The sequence below is a fragment of the Cryptomeria japonica genome, chromosome 6, assembly GCF_030272615.1.
Source record: "Cryptomeria japonica chromosome 6, Sugi_1.0, whole genome shotgun sequence".
NCBI lineage: Eukaryota > Viridiplantae > Streptophyta > Pinopsida > Cupressales > Cupressaceae > Cryptomeria > Cryptomeria japonica.
In genome coordinates, this window is record NC_081410.1 from 147,784,871 (window position 1) to 147,808,281 (window position 23,411).

Here is a 23,411-nt window from a genome sequence, read left to right on the forward strand (position 1 = left end):
ATTTAAAGATTATGCTTAATGACCTGCAGCCTTTCTCAAATTTTGAATTGGAAGGCACATCGCATTTATAGCAAAGTTGGTGGCAGGCTTCATTTGAAGAGAAACAAATCTCCTCCAAATCTATGTGAACGCGTGCGAAGAGAATTCACCGCCTATTTTCGACCATTAAGGTAGCACAGTTTTCGAGCAGGGCATGAAACTGAACTGGGATGAGTATTGAAGGAGGCCAACTTAAATGCAAACTCGATCGGGTGGTCTTGTCATCCTTGGAAATCTGGGCACGCTAGCATCCTTGAAGGAATGCCGAACTGGTATTTAAATTTCGCACACCTAGCATTTAATTCACCTGTTGATGGGTACGATGCCTATGGTGTGCTTAAGAAGATGGAGATCAAAATAGTGTCAAGAAGCCGAGTTGACATAGCATTGTGAATACTCTTGTCAGCTACAAACGAAATGGAGGCAATCTTTTCTCTCACAGTGGCAAAACCGATGGTGGCATTTTGGGGCACAATTTCAGATGCGCATTGTTTTTGGAGATGAATACCTCAACGCAGCATTCAAATATCATTGCAATGCAAACATCACTTCGATGTTTGCCACCTGGTGTTTTGAGCTGGAATCTAAAGAGAATGTGAGGTGGCTGGTAGAAGGTTGTATTGGGGAAGAATGGAGAGGTGGGTTCGAAACGCTTATGGCGATGGTGCAGGAAATTAAGGGCTTTGTCAACCCAGAGGGTGTGTGACTTCAAGTCAGTGAGTTTATGCCACCACTTCGTCCCTTCCTCATTTGGAGCGCCACAAGTAACAAAGAAGCTTGTAGAATTTCGACGCATAAGCATGACGGGAGTCGAGATATTCTTGAAAAGCATGGAGGAAAGGTCTCTGCAGAGGGAGCTACAGAAATGGGGTCCCAACACGGAGATTTCTACAGAGGCGGAGGCAGCGTCCACGTCCCGGAGGAAGCGAGGAAGATAGAAGGGCTCCAAAAAGAAGGCAAGACCTTTGCGGATCAGTTTCCCTCTGGACCACCTTACGGCGGCTGGTCGGTCTCAAGATGACGAATGGCTTCAATCCCCTAAGCATCGAGGCAAGAAATAGTGTTAGCAAAATGATTTTCAGTTAGACTCTGGACTTTTTAGTCGTAATAGTTAATTAACCAAATGTATATGGTCCTTAAATAGTTTGATATAGCGTGGCAAAACGGGATGCTCGTAGATAATTGGTGGGGTGTTATGGAAATGTATTTTGCATGTTAAATTTTGGTGACAGCCTGAACTCTTGATAGCTATGGTTATATGTATTACTTTTCTTTATCAATATAAATCTTAACAATTACCGACCAAAAAAAAATTACAGCAATTATAATTATAATATTTTTTTGCAAAACTTTTAACACATTATAACAATTTTCTTTTTATTATTGAATTATTTCTTAAAAATCCCATTCATTATATTTCTCTTATAATATTTTTTATTTCTTGTGCTTTTAGGGCTATCGTTTGGCCTGCCTTTCCTCCTCCTTTAATTGGCATAGGTCTGTAATCTACATCATATTTTCTCCTCATCCTAATGATAAATTGTGGAGTGTAATCTTAAATATTGAAACAAAAACTTACACAATTTTCTACCAGAAGCTTTCGAACTAGAACTTCAAGAATTTTTTTACTAAGATCATTACATGAATTAGCTGTCAAAAGAGAGCAAATGGCACTAGAAAATAACAATAATATTGATGACTGTCATGCCCCCAGTCTGAAGCCTTCCCCGTAGTAAGAGACCTGTAGATGAAATCGTCTTACAGGGTAAGACTTCACGATTTCACTGTCAATCAGCTACAGCTTAATATGGTTGACTTTGGCAAGTCTCCATACCCGATAAGGAAAGAAATCAATATCAATTAATCGATCATGATTAAGTGAGAGACTAATATCGATTGCAATTATTAATAAAACTAAGATTAATCAGTAATTAACAAATCATTGATTAAGAGTTGGTCACAGCCAAGCCAAAAGGTTAACACGGTAAGGAGCAGCGATCAAGGGAACATGCCTCTTGGCAAGGCAACTCAAGAGAGGGGTCATGACCCTACAGCAAAACCAAAAGATATAAAGGGACCTCCTCACCTAGACAGATCAGCATCAAAGGGGGAAAGAAGAAAAGACATGGAGTCTGTATAAAAGAGAAAATCAGAATTAAATATTATCAGTATCAGAACAGCAAACTGGTGTGCTGTATCATACTCATGATCGTATGCTGGTTTACATTTATGTTATATTATGTCTCCATTCTATCAAGAATAATGTGCATATATATAAATATGATATAAGTTGTTATAGATTCAGGTATACATATATATAAAAGAAGTATTGTCACTAAGATTTGCATTTGTTAATAATAATAGATCAGATTTATACTTAACTTTATTTATGTACATATACGTTCATAATACATGAAAGACTATTATATTAATGGCCTAGTCTTTAATACATTGGTGTGTGTAGGGAGAGGCGGAGTAAATCCTCACAAGATAGGTAAGCCCAAGATGGAGTATGGATGGAGTCCTGAAACCTTGAGGGAGCCTACTTGTAGATTGGTTTCCAAGCACCCTATGACAATAAATCCCCATCCTCCATTAGGGTTAGGAAAGAAGTAAGGATGAGGCCTAAATATAATAATTATTAATTGTATTATGAATAATTAATTGTTCTCTAGTTTTAATAATCTGATTGAAGGCATGATAAGTGTGGTGATACATAGTTTAATTATGGCAGACTGGCCTACTCCTAGTAGGGGACATTACATTTGGTATCAAAGCTTTTATCTTACCATCTTGTGAAAGATAAGTTAATGCAACATAGCCAAAGGGCACAAAGAGCCTTAGAAAGGGAAAGAAGGAAACTAGCAGCAAACCCAAACCCCAATCAGAACAATAAAATGGATGATGAGTTGGAAACATTCATGGAATGACAACCAAAGCACTAATTGATCAGAACGAAAGACAACCCAAGTGCTTCTACAGGCCTTACAAAATATGGGAAATTTGATCAATAATCTTAAGACCAATTCCTCAAACGGGAGAGACATAAGCTCAAATCATTCAGAAAATAAAAATGGATCCTCTACATCTGGGATACCAAAAGCCTCTTTCTTACCTAGGGAAAATATACCAAGGGAGGAAAAAGAAATTAATCCACCCACAAATAGCACTGAGAAAATTGTTCTAGCCTACACAAATTTAGACCCTGTGGTGAAAAGAACTATACCATTTAGGGAATTTTGTGAAGCAAAGAAACGTGAAGCACCTAGAAAAGAAAAGAGGCATCCAAGTAAAGATTTGAGACATACGATGAATAAAGTGACTCTTCCAAATTTTGATTGATCAAATAAAAACACAGCCCATGCACGGTTCCAAAATTGAATATCTATTTTAACCTTAGCACAATGACAGAAGAAGATGTAGTCCAATTTACTATCCTACGTTTGGAAGGATTGGCCCACAAATGGTATAACCATGGAATCCACACCCAAGGGCACAAAAATGTAACCTCCTATGAGGAATTCTCACAAAAACTTATTAAAAGAATTGACCAGAAACATCCCCAAAAAGATTTTAAAGAACTGACTCAACTAAAGCAACAGGGAACACTAGAGGATTACATAGCCAGATTCCAAAAAAATTTAGTCAGAGTTTCAGAAATTGATGAAGATAGGCTAACCAATCTATTTGTTGAAGGATTCAATCCGAGGATTGGTGAGTGCCCTTAATCCAAGATCTCTAGAAGAGGCCATTGAAAAGGCCTTGAGACTAGAAACATCAATCACAAACCCTCAAACAAACATGCAAATCCTTTCCACAAGAAAGATAAGTTCCACAAAGCCTTCCCTTCCAAAGATGAAATTAGTCAAAAGAACCTATGTTTCAAATGCAAGGGAACTTGGGAACATGGGTACAATTGTCAAAACAGAGACCTTGAAAAGAAAAACCCATGCTACAAATGCAAGGAGGAATGGTAACCTGCGCATAGATGTGAAAAGTGAGGTCAAGCCCATAAAATAGAAGCAACCACCGACGAAGAGATTGAAGAGAATTCTAGCAAGAAAACAAGGTATGAAGATGATGAGTATGCAACTTTGGCCTGTTGCAAGGTGTGCGTCGTTGGTCTCTGTGTTGTGCAACACAACGCAGCACTCGAGTTTGTGACATGGCTTAAATGCCTCTTGTGGATTCTATAGGTCTAGTGGTTGTATTGTGCATTAATAGGTCGATCTTTTGGTGCAACGGCAAGCATACTTCTAACAAGTGGTATCAGAGCCTAGGTCACAGGTTCAAACTCCCTCGCTTGTGCTTGGGGGGGGATTGTTGTAAGGTGCACGCCCTTGGTCTCCTTGTGTTGTGTAGCGCAGGGCTCGGGTTTGTGACATGACTTAACCGCCTCTTGTGGACTCTAGAAGTCTAATGGCTGTATCGGGCATTAATAGGTCAATCTTTTGGTGCAATGGCAATCCTACTTCTAACATGGCCACCATCACTCAAACCTCCAAGGATCGTCCATTCCACATAAAAAGTACCCTCGAAGGGCAAAGAGTTATCACCCTCGTGGTTCCAAAATTGAATATCTATTTTAACCTTAGCCCAATGACAGACGAAGATGTAGTCCAATTTACTATCCTACATTTGGAAGGATTGGCCCACAAATGGTATAACCATGGAATCCACATCCAAGGGCACAAAATGTAACCTCCTATGAGAAATTCTCACAAAAACTTATTAAAAGAATTGACCAGAAACATCCCCAAAAAGATTTTAAAGAACTGACACAACTAAAGCAGCAAGGAACACTAGAGGATTACATAGCCGGATTCCAACATATTTTAGTCAAAGTTTCAGAAATTGATGAAGATAGGCTAACCAATCTATTTGTTGAAGGATTCAATCCAAGGATTGGTGAGTGCCCTTAATCCAAGATCTCTAGAAGAGGCCATTGAAAAGGCCTTGAGACTAGAAACATCAATCACAAACCCTCAAACAAACATAAAAATCCTTTCCACAAGAAAGATAAGTTCCACAAAGCCTTCCCTTCCAAAGATGAACTTAGTCAAAAAAACCAATGTTTCAAATGCAAGGGAATTTGGGAACATGGGCACAATTGTCAAAACGGAGACCTTGAATAGAAAAACCCATGCTACAAATGCAAGGAGGAATGGGAACCTATGCATAGATGTGAAAAGTGAGGTCAAGCCCATAAAATAGAAGCAACCACCAACGAAGAGATTGAAGAGAATTCTAGCAAGAAAGCAAGGTATGAAGATGATGAGTATGCAACTTTGGCTTGTTGCAAGGTGTGTGTCCTTGGTCTCTTTGTGTTGTGCAACGCAACGCTCGAGTTTGTGACATGGCTTAACTGCCTGTTGTGGATTCTATAAGTCTAGTGGTTGTATAGTGCATTAATAGGTCGATCTTTTGGTGCAACGGCAAGCATACTTCTTTTTGAAAATATTAGCTAAGTTCGCATCATATAAATCACATATACATGTATTATTTCAATGTAACCATTTATTGGGCTAGACCCAAATGTGGCGTGAAAAAAAAAGGCAATTTAATATGTAATAGGGCTGGGCCCAAAATGTAACGTGCTAAGGCATTGGACTGGACCTAAAGTCTCACGTGGTAAATATTAATAATAAATTGTTGCAAGCTGACCTAAGGAGATTTCCACCAAGAGAAGGGTATATATATAACAACTTCAAGTTGAAGTTAAACATATTCATAACATTGCATAATAGCGATCTGCTCTTCCTATCTCTGCTCCTCCATTTTATACGATCTATTCTGGTATCCTTAGCGAATCTGCTGGTCTGCATTTTTGGCGAACTCCAAAGGGCTTATCAAGTTGTCAAGACTATGATTCAGGCTGTTAAAGACACCTTCTGTTGTTTCACTCCTTTGGTCATCTACTGATTAGGGCTGCATCATCCATCATCATGGCAACTTGTTGTTAGAACAGCAATCAGAGATAGGTCTGTTATATTGTAATTGCCTATCATTGATATAATACATCTTAAAGTTTGAGGCTGGGTTTTCACCTCCAGGAGGGAGGTTTTCCCAGGGTGTTGGTGTCTTGTGTTTATTGTTGTTACTGCTCTTGTTTCTTGTGTTTTATTACTGCCATTACTTATACATAGTCTGATTATATTCAAATTGATCAAATTAACACCTAATTGCTTTAAACTTAACATGGTATCAGAGCTTTAGGTTCATTTAAATAATCAGATTATTAGTTGCTCTCCACTTTCAGTTTTCTGTTTTAGTTTTGCAAGATGGTTACGGGTTTGAAAGTAGAGGATAGACTTGAAGGTGCCCTAAATTTCACATGATGGAAGGTTCATGTTCTCCTTGCTCTTGAAGAACTAGAGTTGTTACAGTTCATGGAAGATATAGATCTGACTGAACCTTCGGATCCGGAAGAACTAAAGCAATTCAAGAAGAATGCTCTCAAAGCAAAGAAGTTTCTTATCGATCATCTTGTTCCAGTCATCTCCAAGTTGAAGACAGCCCGAGAGATGTTTAAACATCTTGAAGGGATATATGAGATCAACAACATCAGCCGGACACTCACATTGAGGTAGCAACTCCTTCAAGTTAAAATGTGCAAAGGAGATTCAGTCATGTCCTTCTTCATGAAGATTTCAGAATTGAAGGACCAACTCAGCGCCATTGGAAGCAAAGTCGTGGACAAGGACGTTGTCATGATTGAGTTGAATGGTCTTCCCGACTCTTGGGATCCCTCCATTCAAAGCATAAGTGGAAGAGTTGAATTTCCTTCCTTCGATCGTCTCCGATCAGATTGTATTCAAGAAGAGTCTCGTCTTGCTGCCTGAGAAATGCACAAAGGCTCTCATGGAGGAGATCAACATGTGCTTGCATCTCAACCTGTTAAAAGAACGGGAGGTCATTGGAAGAAGAACAACTTCAAAAGAGATAGAGACTTCAGACCTCCAACTTTTGATTCAAGGAAGAAGCCAAGGGATCTTTCACGTGTTCGTTGCTTCAGATGCGATAAGTTTGGACATTATGCTAAAGAAAGTTAGAATTCACCCATGCAAGGAGAAGCCAACCTGAATGAAGTTGCAAACTCAGAAGACAATGAAGGCTACCTCTTCATTTCAGCCTTGTCCAGCAATGTGCCAACCGATAGTAACACCTGGTTAATCGACAGTGGTGCATCTACAAACATCACGGGATATCGAGAGCATCTCTCAGACTTGATGGAGAAAGAGTCCAACCTTCATGTGGTAATTGGTGATGATGCTCAATATTCGGTAAGAGGCTTTGGTAGCACTTCCTTAAATTTAGAATCTTGTATGTCTTTGCATCTTAGTGATATCTTATTTGTACCTGGAATTAAGAGGAATCTAATTTCTATTTCTGCCCTAGAAGATAAAGGTTATCAAGTAGCATTTTCTGAAGGTAAAGTACTTGCATGGCCTAAGAAATCTAGCATTAAGTCTGCTCGTGTTATTGGAAATAGATATGACAGTTTGTATAAGCTTTCAGCTAACCCCATTCAAGCACTCATTCATGAAGCTCCTGAATCTAGCGAGCTATGGCATAGAAGGCTCGGTCATCTTCACTATCAAGCACTTCCTTCACTTGAGAAGATGGTCAAAGGTATGCCTAAACTTAATCAATCTCATGATGATGCTTGCAAAGGTTGTGCATTAGATAAGAACACTAAAAGTCCATTTCATAAAAGTGAAAGTAGAGCTAAAGAAAAATTAGCACTTGTTCAGTATGATCTATGTGGACCTATGTCTATTCCTTCACCTAGAGGATTTCTATACTATGTTACATTTATAGATGATTTTTCTAGAAAGACTTGGATTTACTTTCTAAAATCTAAAGAATCCAATGAAGTGTTAAGTAGGTTTAAAAAATTTAAAGCTCTAGCTGAAAATATGTCTGGCAAAAGAATTAAAGTGTTAAGATTTGACAATGGAGGTGAATACACCTCAAGTAGCTTCAATGACTTTTGTGTAGAAACAAGAATTAAGAGGGAGTTTTGCGTTCCCTACAATCCTCTACAAAATGGTGTAGTTGAACGAAAGAATAGAACTATTGTTGAAGCTGCTAAAGCTATGATTCACGATCAGGACCTGCAGACCTTCTTATGGGCTAAAGCATCCAAGACTGTTGTGTACATTCAGAATAGATGTCCTCATCGTGTCCTGAAGAACATAACTCCCGAGGAAGCCTTCACAGGAGTCAAACCAGATATCAACCACTTAAGGATCTTTGGGAATCCTGTCTACATTCATGTGCCAAAGGAAAGGAGGACTAAAGTAGAGCCTTCCGGGAAGAAGGGTATCCTCGTTGGGTATAGTGAATCTTCCAAGGCATTTCGCATCTACATTCCTGGACAAAGGTACATTGAGGTAAGTAGGGATGTCACCTTTGAAGAAAATATTGCTTTCAAGAAATCTAAAGGTTCTCTTGTTGATAAAGAAGTTAATGATAATCAAATTATGGATATTGATACCAACCCTGAGATTCAGAGGGAGTCTATTGAGCCTCCTGAACCTATTGAGCATGATGATCCTCCTGAGCCTCTGGTTCCAACTGATGGACCTAGAGATATTGCAGTTAGCAAGAAAAGACCACTTTGGGTTAGAAGCACAATTCAAGATGCAAAAAAGTTTGCAGCTCCTAGTGGTACTTTCAAAGAAAGTAAGAGACCTCAGAAGCTCTCTAACTATGCTACAATGATGTGCAACATCATTGAGTCTGAACCATTCAGTACAGAAGAAGCTATGAGCCAGCAAGCTTGGAAGGTAGCTATGGACGAAGAGTATCAATCCATCATCAAGAATGATGTTTGGGATGTTGTGCCTAGACCTAAAGGTAAGTTTGTTGTTTCCTCTAAATGGTTGTTTAAAATTAAACATGTCGTTGATGGTAGTATAGAGAAATATAAAGCTAGGTTTGTAGCCCGTGGTTTTTCTCAAATGGAAGGCATAGATTATGAAGAAACATTTGCTCTTGTTGCTAAATATACTTCTATTAGAACTATTATAGCTATTGCTACAGCCAAAGGTTGGAAATTACATCAAATGGATGTAAAGACTGCCTTCCTTAATGGTGTTATTGAGGAAGAAGTCTATATTGAACAACCTGAAGGTTATGAGATCCATAATAGAGAAACTCATGTATGCAGATTAAAGAAAGCTCTCTATGGCCTCAAGCAAGCTCTTAGAGCTTGGTATGAAAGAATTGATAAGTATCTAGTTAGTCTAGGATTTTCTAAAAATGATGTTGATCCTAACATTTACTTTAAAGTATTTAATGATGCAATGTTAATTCTGGTTTTATATGTTGATGATTTATTTCATACTAGTGAAGACAGTCTCATCATTAGGTGTAACAAAGAATTAGCTACTGAATTTGAAATGAAGGATTTAGGTCTTATGCATTACTTTCTAAGGTTAGAAGTGTGGCAAAGGCCTAATGAAATTATTCTAAGTCAAGGAAAATATACTGTTGATATATTGAAAAGATTTGGTATGATGGATTGTAAACCTATGTCTACTCCTATGGAAACTAACTTGAAGAAGTTGAGTATTTTTGCAGCTAACTCTGATTTTGCAAATCCCTCAGAGTACATGCAATTGATTGGATCCTTGATGTATCTAGTCAACACTAGACCAGATATCTGTTATGCAGTGAGTGCACTTAGCCAATTCATGAACCAGCCAAAGCATGTTCACTTGGTGGCAGCCAAGCACATTCTGAGGTATTTGCAAGGAACTATTGGCCTTGGACTGAAGTACTCAATCAACTCAACAATCAAATTGGAAGGTTACTCTAATTCCGATTGGGCGGGAAGTGTTACTGATAGAAAAAGCACTTCAGGAATCTGTTTCAGCTTGGGTTCCGCTATGATCTCTTGGGCCAGTAGGAAACAGTCCTCAGTTGCACCAAGTACTGCAGAAGCTGAATATATTGCCTCAAGTGTGGCAACTAGAGAAGCAGTTTGGCTTCGCAAGCTTCTTGTTGGGTTGTTTGGACAACCATGGGAATCCACTGTTATTTATTGTGATAACCAGAGTTGTATTAAAATGTCTAACAATCCAGTGTTTCATGACAGGTCAAAACATGTGGAAACTCATTATCATTATATTCATGATATAGCACAAAGAGGTGCTATCCAACTGAAATATATCAACACTGATGAACAGGTTTCTGATGTTCTCACCAAGCCTCTAGCTCGGGGGAAGTTTGAGTACTTCAGAGAGAAGCTTGGAATGGTGGAGAACTCAGCATTGATTGAGAGGGAGTCTCAATCTTAGTGATGCAATTCAGTTTGCATCTTCCACCCTCTGCGGGCAATGCAAGGTGACAGTGTATCCTTCTCCGGGAGAAGGCTGAGGTGAAAAAACCTCTTCCACCCTCTGCGGTCAATGCAAGGTGGGACCATCCTCTGCGGGCAATGTAAGATGGTCATCATGAAATGAGTTCATGATATTTATGAGTTTTACTGCAGGTATACTCTATGAAGCTTGTACATTCACTCTTGCGGGCAATGCAAGGTAAAAGTCATGAATGGATCATGACATGTGGCAGTTATCCTCCTTAGCTAAGAGGGAGTGTTGAAAATATTAGCTAAGTTCGGATCATATAAATCACATATACATGTATTATTTCAATATAACCATTTATTGGGCTAGACCCAAATGTGGCGTGGAAAAAAAAGGCAATTTAATATGTAATAGGGCTGGGCCCAAAATGTAAAGTGGGCAATTTAATATGTAATATGGCTGGGCCCAAAATGTAACGTGCTAAGGCATTGGACTGGACCTAAAGTCTCACGTGGTAAATATTAATAATAAATTGTTGCAAGCCGAACTAAGGAGATTTCCGCCAAGAGAAGGGTATATATATAACAACTTCAAGTTGAAGTTAAACATATTCATAACATTACATAATAGCGATCTGCTCTTCCTATCTCTGCTCCTCCATTTTATGCGATCTATTCTGGTATCCTTAGCGAATCTGCTGGTCTGCATTTTTGGCGAACTCCAAAGGGCTTATCAAGTTGTCAAGATTCTGATTCAGGCTGTTAAAGACACCTTCTGCTGTTTCACTCCTTTGGTCATCTACTGATTAGGGCTGCATCATCCATCATCATGGCAACTTGCTGTTAGAACAACAATCAGAGATAAGTCTGTTATATTGTAATTGCCTATCATTGATATAATACATCTTAAAGTTTGGACTGGGTTTTTCACCTCCGGGAGGGAGGTTTTCCCAAGGTATTGGTGTCTTGTGTTTATTGCTGTTACTGTCCTTGTTTCTTGTGTTTTATTACTGCCATTACTTATACATAGTCTGATTATATTAAAATTGATCAAATTAACACCTAATTGCTTTAAACTTAACACTTCTAACAAGTGGTATCAGAGCCAAAGTCACAGGTTCAAACTCCCTTGCTTGTGATTGGGGGGGATTGTTGCAGGGTGTGCGCCCTTGGTTTCCTTGTGCTGTGTAGCATAGGGCTCGGGTTTGTGACATGGCTTAACTGCCTCTTGTGGATTCTATAAGTCTAATGGTTGTATCGGGCATTAATAGGTTGATCTTTTGGTGCAATGGCAATCATACTTCTAACATGGCCACCATCACTCAAACCTCCAAGCATCATCCATTCCACATAAAAAGTACCCTCAAAGGGCAAAGAGCTATCACCCTTGTGGTAGTGAGGCATCCCACAATTTTAATAATGAGAGATTAGTTGCAAGAATGAAGTTAAAAACCAAGAACTTTAAGGGTTTTACAACAACTACTGCAGCAGGAGCTATGGTTCAATGCACAAAAATGGTTCCCCAACTAGAAAATGATCTTAGGGAAACATCCCATTAAAGAAGATTTTTATGTGGTACCATTAGATGCGAACGTGATATTAGGCACTCCTTGAATGTGCTCCCTAGGATGCTTCATGTTTGACCTCCCAAACTTGACAATTCGCTTTCAACATGAAGGACAAGAAGTCATCTTAAAAGGGTTACCAGATGAGTCCCCAAAAGTAGTCCCTTGCAAAAGAATGGAAAGGATATTTAGACGTGGGCAAGGAAAATGGGCAGCTCAATGCATGATCCTTGACAAATCTACTCCACGAGGCCAAGCCATACACGTTGATATACAACCCATCCTTAAGAAGCATACAAAGATATTTGACAAGATTCCACCAAGTTTACCCCCCAAAAGAGGATTTAAACACATTATAGAATTGGAAAAGGGAGCGAAACCGGTAATTACTACTCCTTATAGACATCCCAAAAAATTTAAAGAGATAGAAAAAACTATTAAAGAACTTCTATAGATGGGCCATATCCAACCAAGTTCAAGCCCTTTTGCATCATCAATAGTGCTTGTTAAAAAGGATGCTATGATGAGGATGTGTATAGATTACGGAGCTTTGAACAAGAAAACTATTAAGAATTGTTACCTTATCCCTAGAGTGGATGAACTTATTGATGAGCTTCATGGAGCCAACTACTCCTCCAAGAGTGATTTGTGTTCGAGTTATCACCAAATAAGAATGAGAGAAGAAGACATCTTCAGATGCCATTATGGATATTTCAAATTCTTGGTCCTTCCCTTTGGATTAACAAATGCTCCAGCTACATTTCAATCATGCATGAACCATACTTTCAGGAAACAATTGAGGAAATTCCTACTAATATTCTTTGATGACATCTTAATTTACAGCAAAACATGGGATGAGCACCTAAAGCATATTGATGAGGTCTTAAGGATTCTTGAGCAGGAATCATTATATGCTAAAGCTTCAAAATGCGAATTTGGTTTAGAGGAGATTCTTTATCTTGGTAATAAAATCAATGCACAAGGGGTAAGTATGGACAAAGAGAAAATCAAGGCTATTAAAGAATGACCCAAACTAAGAACCGTAACTCATTTAAGGGGATTTGTGGGCTTATGTAGCTATTACAAAAGATTTGTAAAGGGATTCTTAAAAATTGCAGCCCCCCTCACAGACCTAACCAAAAAGAGAGTTTTTGCTTGGAATGAAGTAACTCAACAAGCCTTTGAGAATCTAAAAGAGATAATGAGTTCTTGTCCTGTTCTAGCCATCCCCGATTTTTCACTACCATTTGAGTTGGAATGTGATGCATTCAGAGAGGGCATTGGAGCAGTTCTCATGCAAAACAAACATCCAATTGCTTTTGAAAGTTGCAAACTCGCTACAACTGAAAGACTTCACTCGATTTATGATAAAGAAATGTTGGCCATTATGTATGCATTGGCAAAATTTAGACAATACTTGGTTTGTGGGAAATTTGTGGTTTAAAAAGACCACCACAATAGCTTGCAATTCTTTCTAAGGCAAAGGGATCTGAATGATCGTCAACAAAAGTGAATTAGCAAATTACAAGCTTATAACTTTGATTTAGAATATGTAAAGGGGAAGAACAATGTTGTAGCAAATGCATTGTCTTGTAAGCCCTGCTTGTGCACCATAACAAGTATTACGACGGATTGGAAGAACTCCATTATAGCAGAAAATGCCAGACTCACATGCAAATGATATCATTGAGGAGAACATACGAGATAAAGAATATAAAGTACTGGAAGAACTTATCCTTTACAAAGATAGGATATATCTTACACTGGGTTCAAAGATGAAACAAAAATCATTAAGGAATACCATGATAATCCCCTAGCAAGACACCAAGGTTATTTCAAGACTTATAAGCAAGTGAGGAAAAAATATTCTTGGAAGGGACTTAATAAGGATGTACTTAAATATGACCATGAGTGTATGACATGTCAAAGGAACAAAACTGAGCAAACACATCCAAACGGCCTCCTACAACCTCTTCCTATACCGGATAAGAAGTTGGATAGCATCTCTATGGATTTCATAATAGGGCTTCCTAAAGTTCAAGGTAAAGATTGCATATATGTAGTAGTGGATCAGCTAATCAAGTATGCTTATTTCATGACCATATCTTCAAAATACAGGGCACCTCAAGTGGTCGAAGTTTTCTTCAAAGAAGTGTTCAAACTACATGAACTACCAAGAAACATCATCAGTGATAGAAATAGCTGATTTCTTAGCCTATTTTGGCAAGAGCTCTTCCAATTAGCAGGAATTAAATTGACTCCTAGCACAAGTTACCATCCTCAAACCGATGGTTAGACGGAAATTGTTAACAAGTGGATCGAGGGATACTTAAGGAATTATGTCACCAGCCAACCAAACGCATGGATAAAATGGTTACACTTAAATGAATATTGCTACAATACAACTCACCACATGTCAATTGGGATGAGTCCATTTAAGGCCTTATATGGTTATGAGGTGACCTCTTTTGCAAGTTTGGCTCTCCAAGAAAGCTGAGTGCCAGGAGCCAAGGATTTTGTGCAGCAAAGTATAGATATCATGAACACTCTCAAAGACAATCTTCACCATGCCCAAAACTAGCAAAAGATCTATGCCAATTGAAAACGCACCGAAAGAACATTTGAAGCTGGAGATTTGGTTTTCTTAAGGCTACAACCATATAAGCAATCCTCAATCAAGGTTAGTGGAGCAAAAAAGCTAAAGGCCGAATTTTATGGACCATACAAGATCCTCAGAAGGAGAGGCAAGGTATCTTATGAATTGGAATTGCCTAAAAAGTAAAAACAAGAATATTCACAATTATTTTCACATCCGAACTTAAAAAGGTCCTTGGACAGCAGATTACTCTATGTGTAGAGTTACCTCCGCTTGATGACGAAGGTAAGCTAATCTTGGAACTGGAAGCAGTTCTCAATATGAGGGAAAAGCGATTGAGGAATAAGACTATTCTCGAATTCTTAATCAAATGGAAGGGCCTACCAGAGGAAGATGCTACATGGGAAGGAGAAGAAAACTTCAATCATCCAAACTTAAAATTACTTACGGACAAGCTATCTTGGGAAGGGCAGACTGTCATGCCCCCGTTCTAAAGCCTTTCCCGTACTAAGAGACTTGTAGGTGAAATCATCTTACAAGGTAAGACTTCACTATTTCACCTACATCCTTGTTGATGCACAAGGCAGATCAATCATTTACAGGTTGATAAGGTTAACTTTGACAAGTCTTCATACCCAATAAGGAAAGAAATCAACATCAATTAATCAATCATGATTAAGTCAGAGACTAATATCAATTGCAATTATTAATAAACCTAAGAATAATCAAAATGAACAAATCATTGATTAAGAGTCGGTTACAGCCAAGCCAAAAAGGTTAACACAGTAACGAGGAGCAGTGATCAAGGGAACATGCCTCTTGGCAAGGCAACTCGTGAGAGGGGTCATGACCCTAAAGCAAAACCAAAAGATATAAAGGGACCTCCTCACCCAGACAAATCAGCATGCAAGGGGAAAAGAAGAAAAGACGTGGAGTCTGTATAAAAGAGGAAATTAGAATTAAATATTATCAGTATCAGAACAGCAGACTGTTATGCTGTATCATACTCATGATCATATGCTGGTTTACATTTATGTTATGTTATGTCTGCATTTTATCAAGAATAGTGTGCATACATATAAATATAATATAAGTTGTTATAGATTCTGGTATAAATACATATAAAAGCATTGTCAATAAGATTTGTATTTGTTAGTAATAATAGATCAGATTTATACTTAATTTCATTTATGTACATATACATTCATATTACATGAAAGACTATTATATTAATGGCCTAGTCTTTAATCATTCGCTACTGCCTTCAAGAGGATAGGTTGGTGTGTATAGGGAGAAGCGGAGTAAATCATCACAAGATAGGTAAGCCCAAGATGGGTTATGGACGGAGTCCTGAAACCTTGAGGGAGCCTACTTGTAGACTGGTTTCAAGCACCCTATGATGGTAAATCCCCGTCGTCCATTAGGGTTAGGAAAGAAGTAATGATGGTGCCTAAATATAATAATTATTGATTGTATTATGAATAATTAATTGTTTTCTAGTTTTAATAATCTGATTGAAGGCATGATAAGTGTGGTGATACATGGCTTAATTATGGCAGACTGACTTACTCCTAGTAGGGGGCATTACAATGACCTTTTGGTAAATTGTGAGAGCCAAGATCGAGAGGCCACCACATCTCACATGTGGGCGATCCATGATGGAGGGGTGCACCATGGTCTTTCACGTATTAAGCCTGTCTTGAATCCATTGCTAAAATCTCTGCTTTTGAGATTTGACAGACTTTGAAGTTCATGCCCACTTATTTCCATGACAGATAAGTAAATTAAAATTATTAACATTCTTTTGAAAGATTCCTACAAGATAATTTAGCTTTTTTCTCTCTCTAGTGATGATAAGTTACTACTTTAAGCTTGCGGTACCATGCATGATTAGTAACCCATGTTGAGCATTGGATCATTAAACCTTTTAGTTCCCTCCATCCTCAACTTATCTGTGAATCACATTGTACAGCATTTATAAGCCCCTCCAAAAGGGCATAAAACTAAGGCTCCATAATTCCCTGGTGCTGATCTGTCACTTTGGTCATAGACTGAAGGTTTACCAATTTTTTGGCAGCATATGATCAGCAGCCTTATTGCTTCAAGAGGGACTTGTGACATCCTAATGCAAGAGAAACTCAGACACAACTTCTCAAGTTCAAAGAAGGATTTGGGACATCCTGATGCAAGAGTAACTCAAAGACAACTTCTCAAGTTCCAAGACCAAAGTCCTTGGCCTCCAATTATTCAAGACAGCAATAATTTCTTTAAAAAGATGGTTGACTAGAATTTGGAAGTCTGTCTCAATTCAAATTTAGTTAAATTCATTCTTCCTAGCAATCTAGTTCCTATCACCTCAGCCACATTATTAAATTGTTTCCCAAGAGAATCAAGATACCATAATTGTGGTTTGCAGCAATCCCAGACAACACCTTTAGGTCCAGCTTGGTTGGGAATACCTTCTGAAGCCCCATCTGAGTTTAATTTCATCCATACAGCTTCCAAAGGCATCCATTTTCCTTCTCTAATAGCCTTTTTAGTAACACGCCTTATTGGTAAGTTTCATGTCGATGAACTCATGCTGTGACAGGAACAGCCAAATCATACAATATGGTTCAGTGCTAATGGCAAATTTGCATCAATGGATTCACTGACTACGAAATGGCATTTTTTTGGAGAAAATTAAATTTTTTAAAATGTATAATTTCAATGGTGTTTCACGCAATGGGAAAGTATGAACAATTCTTACATTGTTGTGTATAAGCAATCCTTCGTAGTACATAATATGCCATTTGTATTGACAACAAACTTTTGAATCCTTGCAATTAAAGTGATATACACATAGTCAGCTTCAGAGTTAGATAGACTTCCAGTCAGCTTCAGAGTTAGATAGACTTCCTCATAAAACCATCTCAGGCATGAAAAGTATTTATAGTTCTTTTGAATGAAATGCCTATTAATGGACACTCAGTTATTAGAATAGTCAAGAAACGAAAAGTATCTCACATAACCTTAAAAATTCTACACCCATTTGATTTATAGGGACACTAATCCATAAAAGTGAAACCTTCAAGATGCAAAGAAATTCACTAGATAGAACTTACCGCAGACAGTTAAAACAGTTTAACCAACAGGTTAGTTAAATCCACCAAAAAACAAATTACCAAAGAAAGAATACAGCACGAGACAGAAAAGATGGGAAATTTTTAGTGGGGTAAAAAAAGTATGCAAGGCATAAAAGCAATAATCTTTAAAAAAACACAACACATCATGATTCATCTTTACTTGCCCCACGATGAGTTTTTCCCTGAAAAAAAGTCGAAATGAGATTTTGAACCATAAAATCACATTTTACATTTTTTGACACATGTTTCAATTTTTGGGTAAAAAAATTAGGGTTTCTGGGTTACTTAAAATATCTGCAACAATTTTTTTTTCTAATTTTTCTCTAATCCTAACCCATTTTTTCCCCCTAACCCTAACTTGACCTTTTTCCCAATAAATTGAAAAAAATCTTGATCTTATGGTTTGTCAGGTTGTTCCCAAGAAAGATTTGTGGTACTATGAAATATGGCTTTATTAATCTATGCTTCTTACACTCTTAAAGATTTGCCTCCATTTCTGAAATATAGTGCAAGAAGCATAGATGAATAAAGCAATAAAGCCATACATAATGTAACAATAATTTTAGAATGCGAAGCATGCTTTTCGAACGATGTGATCACAATGCCATAAATGCTGAAAAATGGATTTCGCCATTTATTGTCTTGTATAATTCCCTCAATAAGCTCCTTCCTTCCTTATATCTTTATACTGTTGACAGATTTAAAGAAGCAGTCATTTGCCCATAGGTTCTAATCCCATTGAAACAAAATTATTATGATAATGTTTCTTATTTTGGAATAACATTGTCATTTTTACATGGTAAGTTTTCTCCTATGATCATAAATATGCTGACAGAGTTGCTTCCTCAATTTGTGTCAAGAAAATTAACATAAATGGAACAAAAAACATATGTTCCATTCATCTTCCAAACATAAATAAATACTGTAGAATTTTAGTGTGGATGTGAAGATATGTAGATCAAGGCAGGCTAGAGATAGCATATACAAACCAACACTGACAAAATCGAAGGAATGATAAGTGCCAGGTTAGTATCCAAACAATTTATAGTCAAATTTTTCTATTAGATTGATTTAGAACAAATGTGCAGAAATGCTTTTCTTATTTGCGAAATAAATCCATATGATGGGCTTTGATTTGAAGTAAATATTAAATTAAATTTCAACAAATACATAATATTTCATTGTTTTATCAGTTATCTTCTGATCATAATAAGAGTATAACATCCTCCCTAGAATAGCACTTCCTGCACATTTTAAAAAGGATTGCAACCCAATTCAATTGCATGCACAACCTTACAAATATGCACAACCTTACAAATATCTGTAATACGCATCAACAGCACATCAAAGCCCTGACTAAAGGTATTGTAATCAAACCTTGGACTGGAAATCATTGAGTAGCCTAATGTCTTCCTTGGTGTCTGTCAAAGCAAGAAGTGTCTCCTGTGCTTTCCCAGGATCATCCCACAGAGTACTGTCAGCAGCTCTGTGCTCCAAATCAGATAGATTTGCTTGTGCTTGTTCCAGCCCTGCTGACGCCATTGTCTCCTCAACACGCTTCACCACATTTTCAATATCTTTTCTCAGAGAAAAAAAGTCTAGGAACCATCAAAACCAAACATTAGATCATGCAGAAGCACAAGGAACAATGTAAACTTTTCACAAAAACTGAAGCAAGAAATTTTTTCCACAACTGACAATCATCACCAAAGTTATACAAGGAAATGCAGAATAATGCATCTAGATTTTAGACTGATAAACCAAACTACACATTTATCACTCTAAAATACAAATCATTACGTATATTCATGATAGTGGATCTAGGATGGTGCAAGACAAGCACAAATTGAAAAAACAGTTTGACGAAAGAAAAATATTTTATTAACGTTTCTTTATCCACATTCCACTTGATTTAAATCCTGTCTAAGAGTTCACTTCTAACCATCATACGAAAAATCACTTGGTATCTCTTTCACTCTCTGTTTGCAAGGCAAATATAAGAGGCTAGATTTACAATGTGGGAAAGATTTTGATGTATCAATAAAAGATTAAGGTATATTGTAAATAGATGATTCATCATTAAGTTTAACAAACAAAATAAGAAACCACCATCAGACGACAAACAGAACACCTCCTGACAAAAAGAGGGTCAGTAATTAGACGTGCATTTGCTGGAAGTTTAAACCTGTCAAAGATGCCTTCATGCAGAATTCAGGGAGCTTGTTTGTTTTGATCAAATGTGTAGACCAACATGGGAATAACATCATGTAACAAAGGAGCCTCTAGAAAGAAGGCCTAAAAGTATTGTTGCATGGAATGCTAAGATTCTCTAGCCAAAACAAAAAGTTAGGTGATAGAAGGTATGAAAGAATTGTTACTTGGAATGTTAAAAATCTCTTGCCTTAAACAAGTTTGGAAATTTAAACCACCAAGTTTTTAAACCTTCAAGCCTTCGCTACAAATAAATCAATTACCAGAACATGTAGGTTCTTAAGGCACATTTCCTAACCATGGGGAAGAACAATAGAATGGTAGCATACCACTCACAGCCAGAAGATTGAAATTGTCCCAAGCTTCAAATTGAGAAATATTTTTGTAAACTTAACCATTTAATATCAAAATGCATAGGAAATAGAATATCCATTCTCTTTCTCATGGAATCTCCTTTTGACATTGGCTATCTTTAAAGGTTTCTCTTATGTGTATAAGAACGTTGTTCTGTCTTTCCTTGAATAACATTTTTGTCATTTCACTACATAGAGGAATAAATTCTCAATTGAGTGTTCCTTTCAAATGAAGTTTAGTTTTATACATGTTGTCAACTGTGTAGACATCGAATTCATCACTTGAACATTGATAGCATAGGTGTAGTTGAGTGCATCAGCCATAAGAACGTGTAATTTCACATTAATGTACACCTGCAGAAGTTAGGCAGATGAAAGGCCATAACTGTTTGACTATTCAAAGGCAGATTTAGTATTTCTTGCTATTTGAGAGATCAAGCGAAAGAAAGTAGCAGGAAAGCATGGAGTGCAACTTGACTCACCAAGGTCAAGGGAATCAACAGCATTTTTTATTATGTAACATGATATGGCTGCTTTTTGGATATTATTATTTAACTAATTAAGAGTTATTAGTCATCAGTAATCCCCATGAATAGATGTGGTGGTGAACTATCACGTTGTAGGGACACAGCCTATCATTATGAGTCACCTACAAGATTTAATAATCTAGTTTACATTTTGATATGTACATATTTACTGAGTCATATTTAGTGTGTACAAGTAGCACGGGAGCATTGTTCTTAAAATTTGTGGTTGTCTAATCTTTGTTGTCTTTTAGCCAAGGTTGATGACCGGTTTTTTTCAGAGGCTTGTAGTCCATTTTCTGAGTTTGTGCCCAGATTAGATCTATACAAACTCTATTAGAAATTCATTTTTTTCAAGTTAAAATCTGAAATTTGAATAAATATCCTTGAAGCTCATTCAAAAGTAGCAGTCATGCCATGCCTATTTAGAAGGTGTAATGATTTATTTAAACAAAAACTATATTTATCATTTAACAAATGATAGATTAGGTCAAAAACAGTAATAATTAAAAAATAAAAATAAAAGTTACAAGTTATTATAATCTAAATAAAGTTACTAAAATTAATATTGAAGGATAAAAATGTAGGCCCAAGAACGTAAATGCGAGAAAAGATCGATAAATGAAACGAACGGGACAACAATAAAATATTCAATGAAGCTCTTAACCATTCGCCTATTGATCAAAATTTAATATGATGTACATATCAATATGAAATGACTGTTCAGTTCATCTTCTAGATGACTACTCAACTTCTAGCATATCTAGAAGATCTAAAATATAAAATATTATCCTTCTACACCTAAGATTATGTACAATAGTGTTACATCCCCACGAGGATGGTGGTAAAACCACTATTTGTGGTACTCATTAGGCAACTTGTTTATGGTGCCTCATTTGCTTGATACAAAGATCCAGTCTTCTGCAAAAGGTTTTTCTTGAGTGATAGCTTGTTCCCTTTGCACTTTTAGAATTTTCAAGGACCAAGATATTGACTTGGTAAATATTTGAGTTTGTTTTCTCAAGTTGAGTCAATTGACCACGATGCTATATCCCATTTTGATAGAATATCACACCCTTTTGCTATTAAAAATTTCACCACCATTTTCTATGCTAATTAAAAACTCAACATTACTTCTGATTGATGAAATTTGTGAGCTCAAGACCATTTTCTATGCTAATTGAAAACTCAACATTACTTCTAATTGATTGAATTCGTGAGCTCACCACCATTTTTTATGCTAGGGGTAAACTTAGCATTACTTTTGAATGATGAAATTTGTGAGTTCGCCACTTTTTGTGTTGAGTGAAAACTCAGCATTACTTCTAAGATGAGTCACCGAGTTCGCCGGTTTTGGCCTCCAAACGCAGACTGGGTCCGCGCCTGGGTTCGCCGGAGTTCGGCCAGGGTTCACCCTTTTGACTGTGGATTAACCCTGGCTGGACTCCAGCGAAAAACCTAGAGAGAACCCACAGTCAAAAGGGTGAACCCTGGCCAGACTCTGGCAAACCCAGGCATGGACTCGGGCGAAACCATGGGCCGGGATAGTCAAATCACAAAAAAGTGACTTTTTCATATTAAAAAACTAATTTTATTTGCCTTTTTGGGGCCAAAAACCTTGATCCGCCCTTGCTAAATGCATTTGAGACCCAAAACAACCTAATTTGCTCATCTATTCTCTCTTGGTTTCATTTTGGCATTCTAAAGGGCAAGTGATTATTTTCGAAGAAGATTGTTCGTGGAGTGCTTGACGAAGGTGGAGAGCTTGCACAAAGGAGATTCAAGCACTTAAGGTAAACATTTATCCCTATTCTTTGATCTTTTAACGAATTTTTTCAAGTTTTTTTTTTTCAAAATTTTTATAATAGAGAAAGATAAACAAAGTTCTATTATTTTTTTTAATGTTTTTTCATACTTACATTAGCTTTTACATTGTGTAATATTACATTTTATTTTTTTTTAAATTCTAATTTAAAAATGTTTAATTTCTTATAATAGCAAAAAAACAAAATGGCTACAAGTTCGAGTTTAGTGGGTGGGGGTTACAAGACAATAAACCAAAAATTTAAAGTTGATAGAGGATCTCCTTTATGGAATTATACTACAATGCGTCAACAACTTCCAGGAGGTGGGGGATTTGAATGGGATTGTAATTTTTGTAAAACCAATTATAGGTGCTCATATTCTCGAGTGAAACGTCACTTTTGTGGCCCTGCTAAGAAAGGGATTAAAATGTGTGAAGGGACAGATGGGAATGGGTTGTTTGCAACACAAATAGCAGCATTCATTAAAGAACAAGAAGATGTTAATCAAGCTATAGCAAGAGAAAAACTAAGAGCTAATCCATTTGCAAGCAAAACACCAATGACTTTACCTAATGATCGTACAATACCAGAAAAGGCCCCCAATCACCCTTTCTTGAATATACCCACCATGCAACATGAAGTTGAAGTAGATAATTCCAATTCCCGCAAAAGAGGCACATTGGAGAAAGCATTCAAAATGGAATCAAGAGATGTTGCAAAGAAAACAATTGCACGTTGCCTCTATGCCAATGGCCTTCCTTTCAACTTGGTAAGATCACCATATTGGCGGGAGATGGTAACAGCAATCAATAATGCACCTACTGGTTTCACAAGTCCTGGGTATGAAAAGGTGCACACCACCTTATTGGCAAAAGAGA

At 37.2% G+C, this 23,411-nt stretch overlaps 1 protein-coding gene across 3 annotated transcripts in view; it reads right to left on the reverse strand.

Moving 5' to 3' along the window:
- The window catches only part of LOC131064992 (peptide chain release factor PrfB1, chloroplastic), a 104,626-nt gene that overhangs the window by 74,721 nt on the left and 6,494 nt on the right, over window positions 1–23,411 (reverse strand). For all 3 annotated transcript variants that reach the window (XM_057999347.2, XM_059207247.1, XM_059207246.1), the window contains exon 3: window positions 19,018–19,238. In XM_057999347.2, coding sequence (XP_057855330.2) covers window positions 19,018–19,238 — 221 coding nt within the window. The remainder of the gene's footprint in view (window positions 1–19,017; window positions 19,239–23,411) is intronic.